The sequence below is a fragment of the Poecilia reticulata genome, chromosome 20 (genome assembly GCF_904066995.2).
Source record: "Poecilia reticulata chromosome 20, P_reticulata-male-v2, whole genome shotgun sequence".
Lineage (NCBI taxonomy): Eukaryota > Metazoa > Chordata > Actinopteri > Cyprinodontiformes > Poeciliidae > Poecilia > Poecilia reticulata.
Genome location: NC_088849.1, coordinates 26626677 through 26646265, shown reverse-complemented (window position 1 = coordinate 26646265; position 19589 = coordinate 26626677). Strand labels below are relative to the sequence as shown.

General features: G+C 56.2%; 1 protein-coding gene across 1 annotated transcript in view; it reads left to right on the top strand.

Annotated features, from left to right (window-relative positions):
• rreb1a (ras responsive element binding protein 1a) overlaps positions 1–16143 on the top strand; it is a 50836-nt gene extending 34693 nt beyond the window's left edge. Inside the window, exons 7-18 of the mRNA XM_081602005.1 lie at positions 1035–1179; positions 1265–1410; positions 4771–4960; positions 5786–6031; positions 6106–6553; positions 6626–8150; positions 8217–8617; positions 8693–8854; positions 8973–9107; positions 9190–9299; positions 10116–10770; positions 11805–16143. Coding sequence (XP_081458131.1) covers positions 1035–1179; positions 1265–1410; positions 4771–4960; positions 5786–6031; positions 6106–6553; positions 6626–8150; positions 8217–8617; positions 8693–8854; positions 8973–9107; positions 9190–9299; positions 10116–10770; positions 11805–12331 — 4690 coding nt within the window. The 3' untranslated portion in view covers positions 12332–16143. The remainder of the gene's footprint in view (positions 1–1034; positions 1180–1264; positions 1411–4770; positions 4961–5785; positions 6032–6105; positions 6554–6625; positions 8151–8216; positions 8618–8692; positions 8855–8972; positions 9108–9189; positions 9300–10115; positions 10771–11804) is intronic.
• The last annotated feature ends 3446 nt before the right edge of the window (positions 16144–19589 follow it).

Below are 19589 nucleotides of genomic sequence, written 5' to 3'. Positions count from 1 at the left end.
TTATTGCTGACTGTTTATTACTGACTATTTATTGCTGACTGTTTATTACTGACTGTTTATTGCTGACTGTTTATTGCTGACTGTTTATTACTGACTGTTTATTACTAACAGCTCCATTAGTTGAACATCCCTGATATAACAGAAACAGGAAATAAAGACGTAGTTTGGTCCGGTCTGGAGAGCAGACAGGAAGTATCAGACATTGTTAAATGATTTAATATCAGCAGAGGGGCTGATGGGTAACGTAGTTCTCTAGCAGGCTGCTGGCAGAGCAGAACATCTGGAAACATCGTTTGCTTTGAAAGTTTCAGGCTGGGAGAGTAAAACTGATCTAAATGTTTCCTCTGGTTCACTGGTCACCACTGCTTCCTCCTCTTCCTCCTCCTCTTCCTCGATGTTTTCTCAGGTCTTAACTTTCTTCCTGACTCTCTTCTTCTTTCAGTCTCTTTCCTCTCATCTGTTTCTTCTCATTTCCCCTCGTCAAACTTTTCCTTGTGTCCATCCCTCCTCTCTCTCTCTCTCTCTCTCTTTCTGCTGACTCTGCATGTTTTCTGCTCTCTGATTGGACGGTTCAGGGGTCACGGGTTTGTTTGCAGCAGCCTCTGCTCCCTGATTGGGCCCCTGCTCTCCTGCATTCTGATTGGTTGATGAGCGGCTTCCTGTCAGCTGCTCCAGATCTGCTGACTGGCTGTCAGGACCTCTTATGGCCGTCCAGCCGGCTGCCTGAGGCGCTATTAATAGATGACACCTTGGAGCCCCTCTTCCTCTTTTTCCTCACTGGTGTCCTAGCAACCTTCCTCACCTTCCTCTCATCTCCTTGTGTCCTTCGTGTCTTGCTCCCTTTTTCTCTCTATTTATATTCTTTCCTCCCTCTGATGTCTCTTCATCTCAGTCACAATCTGCTGGCTCCGCCCACTTCCTGTGGACTCAGTGGACTCCGCCCACTCCCAGTTGAACCAGAATGTTTTTCCAGAGTTCCTCCTGAAGCTCCTTCCTGATGAAGGTGATGACCTTTGACCTCCTCTCCCCCTCAGGCACATGAAGATCCATGACAAAGACCCGGCCAGCGGCCTAGTGCCCCTCAGCAGCCCCCCGTCCCCCACCAAGCGCCGCCGTCCCTCCGTGAAGCGGCGCCACGGCCTGGAGGACGACCCCGGAGACGAGCCGCCCGCCAAGAAGGTAAGAGCCGCGTTCCGCCCCCCCGCTCCGCCCGCCGCTCTGCCCGCCGCTCCTCAGGGAACTAATGGCCCGGCTCTGTGTCCAGGTGACGGAGGAGGCGGGGGCGGACGAGTCGGCGGTGCTGGCTGGGGCGGAGGAGGAGCTGCTGCCGTGTCCCATCTGCTTCAAGACCTGCAGCTCCAGACTGGACCTGGACGCCCACATGGACACGCACCCGGACACTCTGCTGAGGTAGGGACGCACCAGTTATCCCAGTTACCCCCAGTACCACCCAGTTACCACCCAGTTACCCCCATTATGACCCAGTTTCCTCCCATTACCACCCAGTTACCTCCCAGTACCACCCAGTTACCCCCATTATGACCCAGTTACCTCCCAGTACCACCCAGTTACCTCCCAGTGCCGCCCAGTTACCTCCCAGTACCACCCAGTTACCTCCCAGTACCACCAGTTACCCCCAGTACCACCCAGTTACCTCCCAGTACCACCAGTTACCCCCAGTACCACCCAGTTACCTCCCAGTACCACCCAGTTACCTCCCAGTACCACCAGTTACCCCCAGTACCACCCAGTTACCTCCCATTACCACCCAGTTACCCCCATTATGACCCAGTTTCCTCCCAGTACCACCCAGTTTCCTCCCATTACCACCCAGTTTCCTCCCATTACCACCCAGTACCACCCAGTTACCTCCCAGTACCGCCCAGTTACCTCCCATTACCACCCAGTTACCACCCAGTTACCTCCCATTACCACCCAGTTACCTCCCAGTACCGCCCAGTTACCTCCCATTACCACCCAGTTACCTCCCAGTACCACCAGTTACCCCCAGTACCACCCAGTTACCTCCCAGTACCACCCAGTTTCCTCCCAGTACCACCCAGTTTCCTCCCAGTACCACCCAGTTACCTCCCAGTACCACCAGTTACCCCCAGTACCACCCAGTTACCTCCCAGTGCCACCCAGTTACCTCCCAGTACCACCCAGTTACCCCCATTATGACCCAGTTTCCTCCCATTACCACCCAGTTACCCCCATTATGACCCAGTTTCCTCCCATTACCACCCAGTTACCTCCCATTACCACCCAGTTACCTCCCATTACCACCCAGTTACCTCCCAGTACCACCCAGTTACCTCCCATTACCACCCAGTTACCACCCAGTTACCTCCCAGTACCACCCAGTTACCTCCCTGTACCACCCAGTTACCTCCCATTACCACCCTGTTACCTCCCAGTACCACCCAGTTACCTCCCAGTACCACCCAGTTACCTCCCAGTACCACCCAGTTACCTCCCAGTACCACCCAGTTACCCCCATTATGACCCAGTTTCCTCCCAGTACCACCCAGTTACCCCCATTATGACCCAGTTTCCTCCCATTACCACCCAGTTACCTCCCATTACCACCCAGTTACCTCCCAGTACCACCCAGTTACCTCCCAGTACCACCCAGTTACCTCCCAGTACCACCCAGTTACCTCCCTGTACCACCCAGTTACCTCCCATTACCACCCTGTTACCTCCCAGTACCACCCAGTTACCTCCCAGTACCACCCAGTTACCCCCCAGTACCACCCAGTTACCCCCATTATGACCCAGTTACCTCCCATTGCCACCCAGTTACCCCCCAGTACCACCCAGTTACCCCCCAGTACCACCCAGTTACCTCCCATTGCCACCCAGTTACCCCCCAGTACCACCCAGTTGCCTCCCAGTACCACCCAGTTACCCCCCAGTACCACCCAGTTACCCCCATTATGACCCAGTTACCTCCCATTGCCACCCAGTTACCCCCCAGTACCACCCAGTTACCTCCCATTACCACCCAGTTACCCCCCAGTTACCTCCCAGTGCCACCCAGTTACCTCCCAGTACCTCCCAGTACCACCCAGTTACCTCCCAGTACCACCCAGTTACCTCCCAGTACCACCCAGTTACCTCCCAGTACCACCCAGTTACCACCCAGTTACCTCCCAGTACCACCCAGTTACCTCCCATTACCACCCAGTTACCTCCCATTACCACCCAGTTGCCTCCCAGTACCACCCAGTTACCTCCCAGTACCACCCAGTTACCTCCCAGTACCACCCAGTTACCTCCCAGTACCACCCAGTTACCTCCCAGTACCACCCAGTTACCTCCCAGTACCACCCAGTTACCCCCCAGTACCACCCAGTTACCCCCCAGTACCACCCAGTTACCCCCCAGTACCACCCAGTTACCTCCCAGTACCACCCAGTTGCCTCCCATTACCACCCAGTTACCTCCCAGTACCACCCAGTTACCTCCCAGTGCCGCCCAGTTACCTCCCAGTACCACCCAGTTACGGTCGGGCCCAGATCCGGTCCGGTGAGCCAGCGGTTCCGGTCCAGGGTTCTCAGCCACCATATCCGTTTCCTTTGCATGTTTGGTTGGATAATGAAGTTGTGTAAAAACAAACCAGGAGGCTGGGTTGTCATGACAACCACCCCCTATGAAACAACCACTGGCTGTTGCCATGGAAACGAACTCACCTGTCCCACAAAGACAGACACAAAGTGAGTTTGTTATTCATGGAGATGGAAACTAGAGATGGAGGGATGAGAAACTGGAAGAAATGAAGTGATGATCAGAATAAAATATGGAGAGAACATGATAGAGTGATGAAGGGATGATAGAAGGAGGAAAAAATAATGAAAGAAAAGCTGGAAAGAGGTCAGCAGGTGGCGCTGAGCTCGTTATGGAGGGAGGAGAATATTTAGAGGTAAATCCTCGTTAATCAGCCGGTAAGAGGATCGACTGGAGGGAGAGAGAGGGGGGGAGAGAGAGAGAGGGGGGGTGAAGGGATGAGAGAGGGAAAAGAGAGATGGAGGGGAGGAGAGAGGGATGAGAGAGGGAGGGATGAGAGGGAGAGAGAGAGAGGGGGGGGGCGAAGGGATGAGAGGGGAGGAGAGAGGGATGGAGGGATGAGAGAGAGAGGGAGAGAGAGAGATGGAGGGGAGGAGAGAGGGATGGAGGGATGAGAGAGGGAGGGATGAGAGGGAGAGGGAGGGGAAAAACAGGGGGGGAGAGAGGGATGGAGGGAGACGGGGGGGAGAGGGAGGGATGAGAGGGAGAGAGAGAGAGGGGGGGTGAAGGGATGAGAGAGGGAGAGAGAGAGATGGAGGGGAGGACAGAGGGATGGAGGGATGAGAGAGGGAGGGATGAGAGGGAGAGAGAGAGGGGGGGTGAAGGGATGAGAGAGGGAAAAGAGAGATGGAGGGGAGGAGAGAGGGATGGAGGGATGATAGGGAGAGGGATGGAGCCGTGGTTTAAAGGAGAATGAATTTCTAACTTCTGAGGATCAAACTCCTGATGTTCTGGTTCGGTTCTGCTGGTTCTGCAGCTCAGCCCATTCCCAGGTACTGGTACCAGATGCTGTTTGCTTTGTCATGCAGCAGAACCGATTCAGAACCGACAGGTGTGGTGTGAGACACAGGGGCCAAACGTTTCCAGGAACTGGAACCAAACGGATCATAAAGCTGACGACCCGGTTCTGGGTTTCAGGTCCAAATCATTGCTAAAGGGTCGGTTACAGAGAGTAAACAAACCCTGGTCTCTGCTCTCCAGGTGTGATCTCTGCTGCCTCTCTTTCCGGACTCACCGCGGCCTGCTGCGGCACAACGCGGCGGTCCACAAGCTCCTCCCCCAGGACCCCAGCGGCCGGCCCTTCATCCAGAACAACCCCTCCATCCCCACCGGCTTCAACGACCTGGCTTTCATCGACTTCTCCTGCAAGAAGTTTGCTCACATCGCTCAGGTGCGCCCCGCCGCCCCGCGGTCGGACCGTGTCCGCCCCGCGGTCGGACCGTCTCCGCCCCGCGGTCGGACCGTGTCCGCCCCGCTGCCCCGCGGTCGGACCGTGTCCGCCCCGCTGCCCCGCGGTCGGACCGTGTCCGCCCCGCTGCCCCGCGGTCGGACCGTGTCCGCCCCGCGGTCGGACCGTCTCCGCCCCGCGGTCGGACCTTTTCCGCCCCGCGGTCGGACCTTTTCCGCCCCGCGGTCGGACCGTGTCCGCCCCGCTGCCCCGCGGTCGGACCGTGTCCGCCCCGCGGTCGGACCGTCTCCGCCCCGTGGTCGGACCGTGTCCGCCCCGCGGTCGGACCGTCTCCGCCCCGCGGTCGGACCGTGTCCGCCCCGCTGCCCCGCGGTCGGACCGTCTCCGCCCCGCGGTCGGACCGTCTCCGCCCCGCGGTCGGACCGTGTCCGCCCCGCGGTCGGACCGTGTCCGCCCCGCTGCCCCGCGGTCGGACCGTCTCCGTCCCGCCGCCCCGCGGTCGGACCGTGTCCGCCCCGCGGTCGGACCGTGTCCGCCCCGCGGTCGGACCGTCTCCGTCCCGCCGCCCCGCGGTCGGACCATGTCCGCCCCGCGGTCGGACCGTGTCCGCCCCGCTGCCCCGCGGTCGGACCGTGTCCGCCCCGCGGTCGGACCTTTTCCGCCCCGCGGTCGGACCGTGTCCGCCCCGCGGTCGGACCGTGTCCGCCCCGCTGCCCCGCGGTCGGACCGTCTCCGTCCCGCCGCCCCGCGGTCGGACCATGTCCGCCCCGCCTGCGCTCTGACCCGTCCGTCTGTCTGCCCCTTCAGGTGTGGTGTGAGACCAACCTGCGGCGGTGCATCAGTAAGTTCCACCGCTTCGTCTGCGACTCCTGCGACAAGGCGTTCCCGCTGCGCTCCGCCCTGGACCTCCATAAGACCGCCTCCCACTCGGACCGACCCGCTGAGGCCGCCGAGAAACCGAAGGAGAACGGCGAGGAACGTCAGGAAGCGGGGAAGCCGCCGTCAGAGCAGAGCGGCTTCCTGGAGGCCCTCGGCCTGCAGCACGTGTCCAAGGTTTGCTCCTCTCCTGCTTCCTGAGGCCCAGAGCTGCTGGTTCTGGTTCTGATGCCGATGCTGCCATGTTCCAGGTGAAGTCTGGTCCGACCGACGACGAGATCCATCAGGCCCACCTGGACAGCATCAAGGTGATCCACGTGGAGCCGCCGTCCTTCAGCCTCCCCCAGGAGCCGGCCGCCGCCCAGGCCTTCCTGTCCGGCGGCGGCCTGGGCGTGGCGCTGGGTCTGGGCGGCCTGGCGGCGCTCAGCATCCCGCTGCTGGAGGCGTCCGGCTCCGCCCTGCAGGGCCTGTCGCACCGCGACGCCCTCAGCCTGCTGTCGCTGCAGCCCTTCCAGGCCGGCTTCCTGCTGCAGCCTGAGGGGGGCGCCGCCACCGCCGGCGCCGCCAGCTGCAAACCAGGAGAGTCCGGCGGCTCCGGCGTCATGGAGCTGGCCGACATCCAGCAGATCCTCAAGGTGGCCGCCGCCGCGCCCAACCAGATGGGGCTGCCGCCGCTGGCCAAGGCGCCGGGCTTCACAGGTCAGTCCTAAGCAGCTCCTCCCAGTCTGACCTCCATACTGGTTCTTCTCTCTAACTGGTTCCGTCCTGCAGGTCAGCTGCTGGGTCAGAAGGCGATGCCGCCGCTGAAGCCCAAGCCTCCCATCAGCCCCCGCTCCAGTCTCAGCAGCACCACCCCTCCGCCGCTGCAGAGCTCCCAGCAGGCCTCCCTGGGCTGCATCAGCCCCAGCCTGCCTCCGCCCACTCCCTCCATCTTCAAGACGCCCTCCTCCTCCTCGGCGGGGGGCGGGGCTCAGATGGAGGCCGAGTCGATGGGCGACGCCAACACGCCGCTCTCCGACTCGCCGCCCGTCGCCACCACGCCACTCCAGGAGGAGGCGGGGCTAAGCGTCAGGAAGGCGGGAGGCAAAGCGGGGAGCGCCGCCGCCTCGGCTAAAGGCTCGTTCCCCTGCCGCTTCTGTGACCAGGTGTTCGCCGTCTCCGGCGCCCTGCAGGCCCACATGCGCTTCCACCTCGGCATCCTGCCCCACCAGTGCAACATGTGCGACTACGTGGCGCCGGACAAGGCCACGCTGATCCGCCACCTACGCACGCACAGCGGCGAGCGGCCGTACGTCTGCCGCATGTGCCACTACCCTTTCACTGTCAAGGCCAACTGCGAGCGCCACCTCAGGAAGAAACACGCCAAGACGTCCAGGAAGGACATCGAGAAGAACATCAAGTACGTCACCTTCAGCAGCGGCGCCGGCATCACCGCGGCGACCACCACGCAGGAGTCGGAGGCGGGCTGCGAGACCACCTGCCGGTTCTGCGGCGAGGACCTGAAGACGTACCGCGCGCTGCAGATCCACCTGCGCACGCACAACGGCTGCCAGAGGAAGCCGTTCGAGTGCCGGCGCTGCGGCGCCGCCTTCCTGGCCAAGCGGAACTGCATCCACCACCTGCTGAAGCAGCACCCAGAGGTCCAGGAGCGCGAGATCGAGGGCCACATCACCACGCTGCTGCCGTCAACCGCCGCCGGCGCCGTGCTGAACGGCCTGGGAGCGGTGAAGGCGGAGGAGCTGCTGTACCCGGCGGAGCTCGACCAGCCACTCGACTTCTCCGCCAAGGGGCGGGGCAGCCGGACGGCGTCTCCGGCCATCAAGACGGAGAACGCCTCGCACGGCTTCGACAGCGTCGACCCGGACCAGCCCATCGACCTGTCCATCCCCAGCAAGCGTCAGCGCCGGGAGACCGGCGGCGGCACAGAGCTGAAGACGGAGCAGAGCGCCACCGTGGAGCAGCAGCTCGCTGCGTCTCCAGAGGAGAAGGCTGCGAGCGGCGTTCTTCCTGTGCAAGCTCCGCCCCCGCCGGGCTGCTACCAGCCGCCTCCCGCCGCCGGCCGGGCGCAGCGCCTCAAACCGCTGCTGCCCAAGCCCGCCGCCTCCTCGCCGCCCTCGGTGAAGGACCTGGCGCCGCTGGCCTCCATCGCTCAGATCATCAGCTCCGTGTCCGCAGCGCAGGGCATGCTGGACGGCGCCGCCCAGACCGCAGCGTCGTCCTCGCAGCTCGACGCCGAAGCCTCCGGACCCGCCGCCCTGGACCCGCCCAGCGACGACGTGTCCGACGGATCGTCCAGGTACTTCCCCTCCTCCTGCCACACTTCGCCACCATCGGCAGCGTCTGACACGTCCTCTCCTCACAGGCGGCGGGCGCGCAAGAAGCCGGCCGCTCTGGCGTCGAGGGAGAAGGCAGCGAGCGGCGGCATCGACCTGGAATCCAGCGGAGAGTTCGCCAGCGTGGAGAAGATGCTCGCCACGACCGACGCCAACAAGTTCAGCACCTACCTGCAGACCGGGGCGGCCGAGCCGGTGAAGAGGCCCGAGACGGCGCCAGCGGCGATGGAACGAGCCGCCAGCGCCGGAGGGGAAGAGAGGGAGGGCCGGGCGAGTGAGGAGGGGAAGCCGGCGGCGGCCATGACAGTTCCTCAGTCTAAAGGAAAGAAGAACGCCTACTCCAACTCGGTCCAGAAGATGACCTGCCCGTTCTGCCCGCGCGTGTTCCCCTGGATGAGCTCGCTGCAGAGACACATGCTAACGCACACAGGTAACCCGCCGCACAGACTGCTACAGCAGCAGCAGGAAACCACGCGGCGAACTGAAGCCTCTCCGTCTCCTTCAGGCCAGAAGCCGTTCCCGTGTCCGCGCTGCGACGCCTTCTTCTCCACCAAGTCCAACTGTGAGCGCCACCTGCTGCGCAAGCACGGCGTGACGCACCGGACGCTGCGGCGCAACGGCGCCATCGTGAAGAAGGAGGGGGATGACGGCTCGCACGAGAGCGCCGGTACGGACCCCAACCACGCTCCCCAGTGGTTTATGACCCGGTCCCCCGCTGCCACCCTGAGCCTCATGTTGAGAACCCCGGGTCGCCTCCTCTTGACGGTTCCTTTGTGTTTCTGCAGAGAGCCAATCAGAGACGGAGCAGCTGCCACCAGAATCCAAGGACCTCGCCCCAGAATCAGGCCCCGCCTCCACGGTCAACAGCCCCGCCCACTCTGACATCACTCCGCTAAGCCCCACCCCCAAAGCAAGCCAAGGTCGGCCAATGAAAACACTTCAGTCTATTAATAACTCATCTATAAACAGTAAGCAATGCTAATGCTAACGTTCGTGCCTCAGGCTGCAGTCCACCTGCAGAACAAGACACAGAAACCAGTGAGCAGCCTGACCTACAGGGGGCGCCAGAGACCAAAGGAGCAGCAGCAAAACAGCCTCCGCAGAGCAGCAAGGTAACAGCCTGTCAGACGAGATTCAGGGCTAAAACCAAAACATTTACTGTCCCTTTAAATCCCTCGGCTGACCCCATAATGCCTGATGTTATATCTGACCAAGTTATTACCTCTGTTCTGTTAGATGTTACATTAATTAGATTAATCTGAACACTAATGTCCCACTTAGCCTAAATTTAGCTATAATGCTAACTAGCTACACAGCTAACTTGGTAATGCTAATTAATCTGTTTCATCCCAAGGAATGACGACCTGCACACACAGGTAGAACACACACCTGAGATTAATCTGCAGTCAAATTATTCTATTATCACCATTAAAATGGTGTTTCATGATATATTTAATGTTGGCCTTCAGGGCTCACATGATTCTGAAGGTCATATCCTGACCCCCCAGTTGGTGTCTGCCACACCCCCAGGGGTCGCGACCCCCACATCGGAGACCTCTGTATTTATTGATCTGACTACAGAAAGATCGTTCAGTTCAGTCCTGGAGACTTTTATCCTCTGTTTGACATTAAAATACATGTAATTATTATTCATTAATCATAAAAGTTCTTGGATTATCGATGACTTAGTTTTACTCATTTCTGTTGCTTAATCGTCAGGTGTCGCTAAAAAGCCTCAAACCCAAAATGAAACTAATTTTTAAAATTCTGGTGAATTTACAGATATATTAGTCTAACTCCACACAGTCGGCCTGTTTCAGGCGTCTGCCTCCCATGAACCACATGCAGTTCACACTCCCACCACCAGATGGCAGCAAAGCGAATAGCATCTTTAGCGTAACGACCAACATGTCTTCCTGCTCCTTCAGGCCGACAACACGGACGACGACGACTGCCACAGCAACAAGAGTCTCGACCTGAACTTCGGCAAGAAGCTCATTGACTTTAAGCTCTCCACTTCCTCCTCAAGCTCCGCCCCTCAAGAAGAGCCACGCCCCCCGACTCCTTCAGCCGCGCCCCAGGACGCCCCGGAGGTCCCCGAAGACCAGGACAAGCCGGCGTCCTCCTCTTCCTCGGCCAGCAGCCCAGCAGGGAGGCAGCAGCCCGACTACAAACACGTCTGCCGGGTTTGTACCAAGAGTTTCCGCTACGCAACGACTCTGGCTCGCCACGAGAGGGCGCACCTCTCAGAGGAGGAGCAGGCGGCGGCGGTGACGGAGGAGGAGGAGGGACCTTCACCTGCGAAGGAGGAGGAAGAGGAGAGCGGAGCTGCTGAGCCGGAGGAGAAGGAGGGGGAGATGGAGGAGGATGAAGGAGGAGAGCGGGAAGGAGAGAGCGACGGAGGCGAGAGCGGAGAGTCGGAGGAGGAGGAGAAGGAGAAGGAGGAGAGGAGCGACGAAGAGGCGTCGGAACCAAAGAACAACGAGGGAGGAAGGGTGGACAAGAGGAAGAAGATCTGCACCGAGTGCGGGAAACGATTCTGGTCTCTGCAGGACCTGACGAGACACATGAGGTCACACACAGGTAGAGCACACCTTGACCCCGCCCCCAGGGCAGATAGGCCCCGCCCATAGAGGGCAGATAAGCTCCGCCCCCAGGGCAGATAGGCTCCGCCCCCAGAGGGCAGATAGGCCCCGCCCCAGATGGCAGATAAGCTCCGCCCCCAGAGAGCAGATAGGCCCCGCCCCCAGGGCAGATAGGCTCCACCCCCAGGGCAGATAGGCCCCGCCCCCAGGGCAGATAGGCTCCACCCCCAGGGCAGATAAGCTCCGCCCCCAGAGGGCAGATAGGCTCCGCCCCCAGAGGGCAGATAGGCCCCGCCCCCAGAGAGCAGATAGGCCCCGCCCCCAGGGCAGATAGGCTCCACCCCCAGGGCAGATAGGCCCCGCCCCCAGGGCAGATAGGCTCCACCCCCAGGGCAGATAAGCTCCGCCCCCAGAGGGCAGATAGGCTCCGCCCCCAGAGGGCAGATAGGCCCCGCCCCCAGGGCAGATAGGCTCCGCCCCCAGAGGGCAGATAGGCTCCGCCCCCAGATGGCAGATAAGCTCCGCCCCCAGGGCAGATAGGCCCCGCCCCCAGGGCAGATAGGCTCCGCCCCCAGATGGCAGATAAGCTCCGCCCCCAGGGCAGATAGGCTCCGCCCCCAGAGGGCAGATAGGCCCCGCCCCAGATGGCAGATAAGCTCCGCCCCCAGAAGGGCAGTTAAGCTCCGCCCCCAGAGGGCAGTTAAGCTCCGCCCCCAGAGGGCAGATAGGCTCCGCCCCCAGAGGGCAGATAGGCCCCGCCCCAGAGGGCAGATAGGCCCCACCCCAGAGGGCAGATAGGCCCCACCCCAAGCATATAGGCCCCGCCCCCAGAGAACAGACAGGCCCCGCCCCAAGCAGATAGGCCCCGCCCCAAGCAGATAGGCCCCGCCCGCAGGGGGTAGATAGGCCCCGCCCCCATGGCAGATAGGCCCCGCCCTTAGCTCAGGTGTTTGGTGGAGGGAGGAAGCTGTGGTTGCCATGGTGACTCCCTCCTCTGTGCTGTCGGCGTGACGACGCTGTGTCTGTCCCCAGGCGAGCGGCCCTACCAGTGCCAGACGTGCGAGCGGACCTTCACCCTGAAGCACAGCCTGGTCCGCCACCAGCGGATCCACCTGCGGCCGCGCGGCGCCGACGGCGACGCCAGCGAGGACGGAGACTCCTGCGCCCCCACCCCCACCTCCACCTGCCCGCCGTCAGAGAACGAGAGCGAGTGCGGCAGCGGCGCTGCGGGGGCCAAGGAGCTGGAGGAGGAGGAGGACTCCAAGGAGGAGGTCGAAGGTCAGCGGGAGGGTTCCGGGTCGGCGGGGGAGGAAGACGTGGAGAAACGGTCCGACCCGGCCGCGCCGCCCTGCGCCGACCCCCACCAAGCTACTGAATCAAAGACGAGCACCAGCACCGACTCACCCGCACCACCAGACGGCGCCAAAGATCCCGCCAGCCGCCCAGCAGGGGGCGCCGCGGCAGACGGCTTCGTCCAGGGGCTGCTGGAGATCCACAGCACGCCGCCGCTGGAGCGCCGGCTGCCCAACGGAGAGCCCCCCCTGGTGGGCGTGGACTGACCCTTCACCGCAGTGCCATACGACCGAAGGACGACGATGATGATGATGATGATGATGCAAAAAGCAGCGCCGGAAATCTTCTCCCGAAAGACAGAACCTCGTTTTCTTGAAGTGCCTTACTACTAGTCCGACTTCTAAAGATGTTTTTGTTGCTATATCTTTATCTGCGTTATTCCGGAGGATGGATCTAAATTTTTATAGCTTTTTATGATGACAGTGATTTACTATTTTTGTGCGGGAAATCTATATTTCAGCAATAAAAAGATTAAATGATTACGATTTATTGTTCTAGATTTGTGTTTTGAGAATCGATGATCAACCTGGAGACGCGGACGGACTTGGGAACTGTTCGGGTCGAACCGGAGCGGCGACGGACTTCTGCCGCTCCGGTTTGAACATCATGCTTCAGATTTAGACTGAATAAAATGGCGCCTGGCGGCGGGACTGAGGACAGCTGTTGTAACTGGAAACCCGCCGGTTTGACTCCCATCTGCTGGCTCATGGAAACCTTCAGACTGACCTGGGGGGGGCGCCGTCGGTCCTGGTTAAAGCCATCACACTACCCCCCAGAGGCGTTTCTCTCATCATGATTCTCAGTTGATTCCAGGCCGCCGTGCGCCGCCGCCGTGCGCCGCCGCGCCGCTCTCTGCATGTTTGCATTCATATTTAGGTGTTTCGGGGGCTTCTCGTTTTGTGGATTTTCTTTTTTTAACTGAACAAATTGAAAGTTTTTGTGTTTTTGAGTGTGAATGTGAGCGTGTCTCTGGCCGGTCTCTCATCGTCGCCCCCTAGTGTTTGTTTTTAGGGTAACTCGCAGGGCCTCCGGCATGCTAACACGTAGCGGCACTAACACCTGTTCCAGGTTCAGTTTACCTCAACTTTTGCTTTTTAACTGAAGCTGTTAGCGCAGCTCCGGACGCAGCCCTGAAAATCCAACGTCTTCCTCCCGGGTCGCCCGGTTAGACCGAGGCGGCCGCCGCTAGCGGGCGCTAACGGCCGCTAACAGGCGCTAACGAGCGCTAACTTGTCGGAGGTGTTTCTGGGCTCAGACAGACGCTGTGTGTAGCTGACTTCCAGCTCCGTGTCTCAGAACGGGACGACACTAGATCGGTGTAGCATCATCCAGACAATCTGACCTGCAGCTCAGCTAAACCTGCATTTACTCCCCTACAGTATTATCGTCTGTCTGGTGTTTTCTGGGCTTCATCTCCTCTCTGAGGATCCGCCTCCACGCGTATTTCCTTTGGAAGCGTCTGAACTTTACAGCTGACCCTAAAGGTCTTCGGCTGAGCATTAGAGACAATCATTGGTTTCCAGAAGGATAGGTGACGGCGGACGGGCTTATAAAGAATAAAACAGGTTGGTGTGAACACCGAAACCTGCTGCACATGTTCTTAAAGGGCTAGACGTCCATTAGCACCAGCCTTAGCAGAGGGACGGTAGCCTGGCTGTTTCTTCTTTTCTTGCTTGTGTAGAAAACTTTGCTTCTTGTACATTTTTCTTTTTTAATATTAGATGACCTCATAAGCAAATCAAACCTCAGTGGCTTATATTGGAACTGTAAGGCGGTGATGGTCGGTCGTTTAGAGGCGAATCCAGGATGATTAGAGAAGTGGAGCCGCTCCGATTGGCTCATCGCTGCCCTGAACCGGCACTAACGTTTTCCAAACCTACTACCAGCTCCTCTGTTCGTACTACTAACTACAGTCAGGAGAGAAAGGCTCGGCCTCTTGAGCCGCTTCTGCAGCAAACAACTGGACTTTATTAAAAAACTTCTTATGTTCAACCATTAATCAGGTATCTGAAACTTAAAACAGCTGTTCAGTTATAATTTTCTACCTGAGGTTGCTAACACCAGCTAGCGAGCTGCTATGAGCTTCTTTAGCTAATTTGTTGCTTACTCTTTATGCTAATATTTAAAAAAGCTAAATAAAATCCAAATGGGATGTTTTCAGTTTGATTTTTGATTAATTGATGATAAGAAAATAGTTTGATGGGTTTTAGTCAAGATGCTAACAGGCTAATAGGCTAACAGGCTAACAAGTCGCTGTTTCTTTTTAGTTTTCTGTCAGATTTGAGCCAAAACTTCGATCAGTTTTTCTTTCATCATGATTTCATCAGATTCTGTTTGATGAAATTTACCCAAACATGTAACTTTGTTGATGCTAGCAGTGCTAAGGGATAAAAGCTGTTTTATTGGCTAATGTTTCCCGCAGTAGAAAGTTTTCTGAATAATGTCTGAAATTTTTCATTTTTTTCCGGATTATCGCAGATTAAAAGAACTAAAAACTAATTTGCCGAGACCCAAAGCAAGCTAGCTGAACTGTTACTAAAACAATAAATGTTTGTGTTTAGGAAGGAAATATGGGTTTTTATTAATTATTTTTCTTTCTAAAACTACTTTGCAGAGAGTAATTGATGTTTTAAATCTTAGTGAATATGGGACATGGCTAATTGGCTAATAGGCTAATTGGCTAATAGGCTAACTCCCCTTCACTGATGCTAAGAAGGGAAAAATTTCTGTAACTTTTTATCAGAGATGAAATAAAATTATCACCAAATTATTTGCAAAATGTGCAAATTTGAGACTAATTTTCACAAACTTGCAAAGTTAGCGCTAGCGCTGAAGTGAAGCTAATGCTAATGCTAAGCCTTTAGTCTTTAGACAACAACAAACCATTTTTTAGTAATAAAGTTGTGAATATAGCCCATAAATATCTTTACGTTTCAGCTGAACTGTGTTTTGATGCTAACAGGCGTCGTTAGCTTATGTTGCTAGCGTTAGCTGTTCTCATGAATTAAACTTCCTGCAGAGGTGGGTGAAGGAGCGGCCCTTTCTCTCTCGATGGTTCCTGTCTTGTCTCTTCCTGTGTCCTCCCTGTCCTCGGGGGGTTTGTCTCCTCGTCTGTCCCGTCTGCGTGTGCGGCCATATGAATACTGGACTTCCATTCGAATGCACATGGACTGTTTTTATTGTATTTATTTGGAGCCCAGGCGTGTTTCTGCGTGAGTTTAATTGTCTGCAATGACTTGAGAAGAAGCCATGTATTAAAATGTCACATTTATGCTGCAGAGTTGTTGAGGATCTGTGTTTCTGTTGCTGTGGCCCGACCGGCTGCTCCAGGGCTCGGCAGGAGGGACTCGGACTCGGACTAGCAATAAGAATCCAAAAGCTTTATGTAGATTTTCCTGTGTGAGTCGAGAACAGTCTGTCTGGGTCTGGTGGTTCTGTGTACTTTTAGTTTTCTCCTATGACATAAATGCATATAAAACTGTGAAAATCTATTGTGATTAATTAAAGGGTGAGTTTTAGGTTAGGTTTTTTTGCATGTTAATCTAATTTGTTGATGATTTGTCCTTTCTCCATCACTTCTTGTGCTACACACATATATAAAAATACCATATATAACCTCGCTCTCAGGGTCTTTCACACATCCATGGTTTGAAATGCTTCTTGCTGTTTCCTCCTGAGTCGCCGCTTGTCCAGATTCCTGTCTGTTTAGAGACGACATCATGATTCAGATCTGTCAATCACTACATTTAGCACTTGACTGTGAACTCGTCGTTACCAGACACAGAAAATGTGGTTTGATTTTTGGTCTCCAAACTCTCTGATCTGAAGCCTTTTCTGTTTTATTTAATGAGTTTTTCTTTGTGTACTGGACCTCAATCACAAAGCATTATAGAAACCCAGTCTGGACCTTTTCTGTCCCCTGCTGTTGGCAACATGACAGTTTCACAGAGTCTAGAGATGTAAGCCTCCTCTGTATTCAACCCAATAAGAAAAAGCAATAAAGATTATGTAAAGGAAAGGTGTGTGAATCAACTTCTGTCTTCTTTCATCGTCAGAACCGGATTCTGGGCCTTCAGGTCTCATTATGGCTGCTCAACACCTAATAGATCCGGTTCTCTCTCTGCTCTGGGTCAAACCAACCTGTTCCCCTCCTGGCCTGTGGGGGCGCTGCACCAACAACCACTGAAGGAAACCACACACTGAGAGCAACTTCCTTCTTCACCAGATGGAAACAAGATGGAGGATTTTAGCGGTTGGAGGATTTCTCTTTAGGCTAAAGACCAGGAGCCATTTCTGCTGCTAGCGCTAGGATAGCATGTTAGCTTTGGTTGGATTTACCCAGAATGCCTTGTGCTGTAGTCCACTTCCTGGTCTTGGAGCGGTTTCTGGTCCGCTTGGCGTTCACATTCAAACCGAACCAGAGTTCACTTCAACCGAACCCAGACTGGGTCTGGAGGACCAGAGGTCAGAGGTCAAATAGCGTTCACACCTCACCATCCAACCGGATTTTCTAGGACAGTTGTCTGGAGTTGGTCTAAACGGGTCGATACAACCTGAAGCCTGCAGTAGATCCGCCGATGTTCCGGCTCTGGGTTCTGTGGTCAAGCAGATCTTCAAACGTCCATCTCTGGATTATCATGGATTATCATGGATTATCATGGATTTTTCTCTGTAGATCCCAGAACGTCTCTGGAACCTGCTGAGTGGCTCCTTTTGGGTCTGTAAGGGCGATTTAAAGCTTTTCCTCTAGCAACAGACCGACGGTCACTGACTGCATCACGAGCGCGACTCCCTTCAACAACCAAACCAAACGTACGGCGTCTGAGTGCGTTTGGGGACGATGGTGGACTGTCCAACATGTCCAACATGTCCAACATGTCCTCCGTCGTCTGTGTCGAGTACTGACCCAACTAGACGACGACACATTCACTACAGCGCTTATCCAACTGTGATGGAAAACAACCCAAAAAGGTCAAGGGTCGTCTAATCTGGTGTCCTGCAGCTTTAAGAAGTGTCCCTGGTCTCCTGAATCAGATAATTAGCTCCTCTATGCAGTGAAGGTCACTAACGACCTGGTTGATTCAGGTGTGTTGAAGCAAAGATGCAGCCAACGCCGCCGCGTCTTTGGGCCTGGACCCGAGAACCCGGTCCGTCTGGCTGGATGTTTCCTTCAGTCTCTAAAGGCCTTTTTCCCAGCAGGTTTTCCCAAAAGCACCAAGACTTTTAGTCCATGACTGAGATTACACAACCAAGAGTGGAGCTGGGAAGGAGGCCGGACTGACCGGAGCGTGTGAAGACATCGCAGAGACCCGGTGAGGTTTGTGTGGTCGGAGGAGTCAAAGGAGATCTTCCTGATTGAACTGACTGTGTGGACGACACCAAGCAGGACGGAGCGGCAGGTCGGAGCGGCAGGACGGAGCGGCAGGACGGAGCGGCAGGACGGAGCGGCAGGACGGAGCGGCAGGTCGGAGCGGCAGGAGCGGCAGGACGGAGCGGCAGGTCGGAGCGGCAGGAGCGGCAGGACGGAGCGGCAGGTCGGAGCGGCAGGAGCGGCAGGACGGAGCGGCAGGTCGGAGCGGCAGCAGCGGCAGGTTGGAGCGGCAGGACGGAGCGGCAGGTCGGAGCGGCAGGAGCGGCAGGACGGAGCGGCAGGTCGGAGCGGCAGGACGGAGCGGCAGGACGGAGCGGCAGGTCGGAGCGGCAGGACGGAGCGGCAGGACGGAGCGGCAGGTCGGAGCGGCAGGAGCGGCAGGACGGAGCGGCAGGTTGGAGCGGCAGGAGCGGCAGGACGGAGCGGCAGGACGGAGCGGCAGGTCGGAGCGGCAGGAGCGGCAGGACGGAGCGGCAGGTTGGAGCGGCAGGAGCGGCAGGTCGGAGCGGCAGGACGGAGCGGCAGGACGGAGCGGCAGGACGGAGCGGCAGACTGCTGTCCGCAGGTTGGGGGAGGCAGCAGAAGGAGGAGCTCAGCTGGAGACCAACAGAGGACCAGCAGTGACTGGAGGCTGTTGGGGTTAAGGGTCAAAACGTCCAGTGGAAGATGGAGGCCACCTAAAGACGTCACCCAGAGGCTGAAAGCCACAAACATGGCAGAATAAGACGTATCGGCTGGATGTTTTCTCTAATGTGGCCCTAATCCTCTAGATTAAGTGATTTGATGAAAATGTTTTTGTGTTATTGGGTTAAATACTTTAAATATGTCCCAATGATCTGCTTAAGAAATATTAAACGGATTTCAAGTCGCAAAAATATAATGGGAAGAGATGCTGTTCTGTGAACCGCCAGACGGGGGCAGTGTAGGAGAATTACCCGAACCCGGATCTGTTCGTGTCGGAGAAGAAGCCAGCGGGACTCATGTACGTTTATTAAACATAATAAAAGTTAATGTAGCCCATCTTAACATTCCAGCTGCTTCAGACCCTCCTCAGATCAAAACAAGCTGTTAATATTTTGAATTGTTTTCCCCTAGACGCTAATTTAGCCGCGTCTCCCCTGAAGCTAAACATGCTAATGCTAATTAGCTAAATTAGGCTAATTTGTGCCGTTTTTGTTGGAATAATGTGCAAAAAGCGCCTCGGTGTTTTAAATATCTGCTTTGTTAACGTCCAAGTGGTCAGAATGAAGCTTTTTAATTCGGTTAAACGGCTAATCTGATGGTTTGGTCGGCTCATGTCTGCCCCCTGCTGGTCAGCGGCTTCAGATTGTTTCATCCTGTTGGGAAGAGTTTAGTGCAAACATCCACATCCTGGATTATAACCACAAACATGACCATTTTATTACAGTTCGGTGTTTTTATTAACCATTTTGTGTCCAGCTGCAGTTTTCAGGTTTTGAGCCTGAAGGAGTCAAAGCTTTTATAGAAATTAGTGACTTACTGAAGGAGGAAGTTGAGCTTCTTCTTCTTCTCTGTTATTAGTTTTAGTTGCAGGAATCTTGAGCTCCGGGTGGTTAGTGAGGACCGCCGCCCCCTGGTGGCTGTCAGGATGTCTGCAGCCTCACACCTGCTCAGGTGAGTAGATGGAGTTTTAAATGTTGTGATTGTTCTCAGTGGAGGGAAGATGTTCACATACAATCCAGATTTATTAAAATCCTTTATTTCACATAATGAGCACTGATTTACATTATAGTTATGCAGAATCATACAGAAAAGTCTGGAATTGTCTCCCAACCCCTCCCCCACCAAAAAATTATTTAAGACACGTTTGCATTTAAATAATATTAAAAGGCAAAAGAAACAAAAAAACAAAATGAATCTGCCATTTATCTCAGAAAAAAATAAGAGCCATTATTAGAACAATGGTTCAGTCCAAAGGGTAGGCGGAGCAACGCAGGCTGGTCAGAGTCGCTAGTGAGGAGCTAGCTGCTAGCTGTACCTTCTAGCTGCTAGCTGTACCTTCTAGCTGTTAGCTGTGGCTGCTAGCTGTACCTTCTAGCTGTTAGCTGTGGCTGCTAGCTGTACCTTCTAGC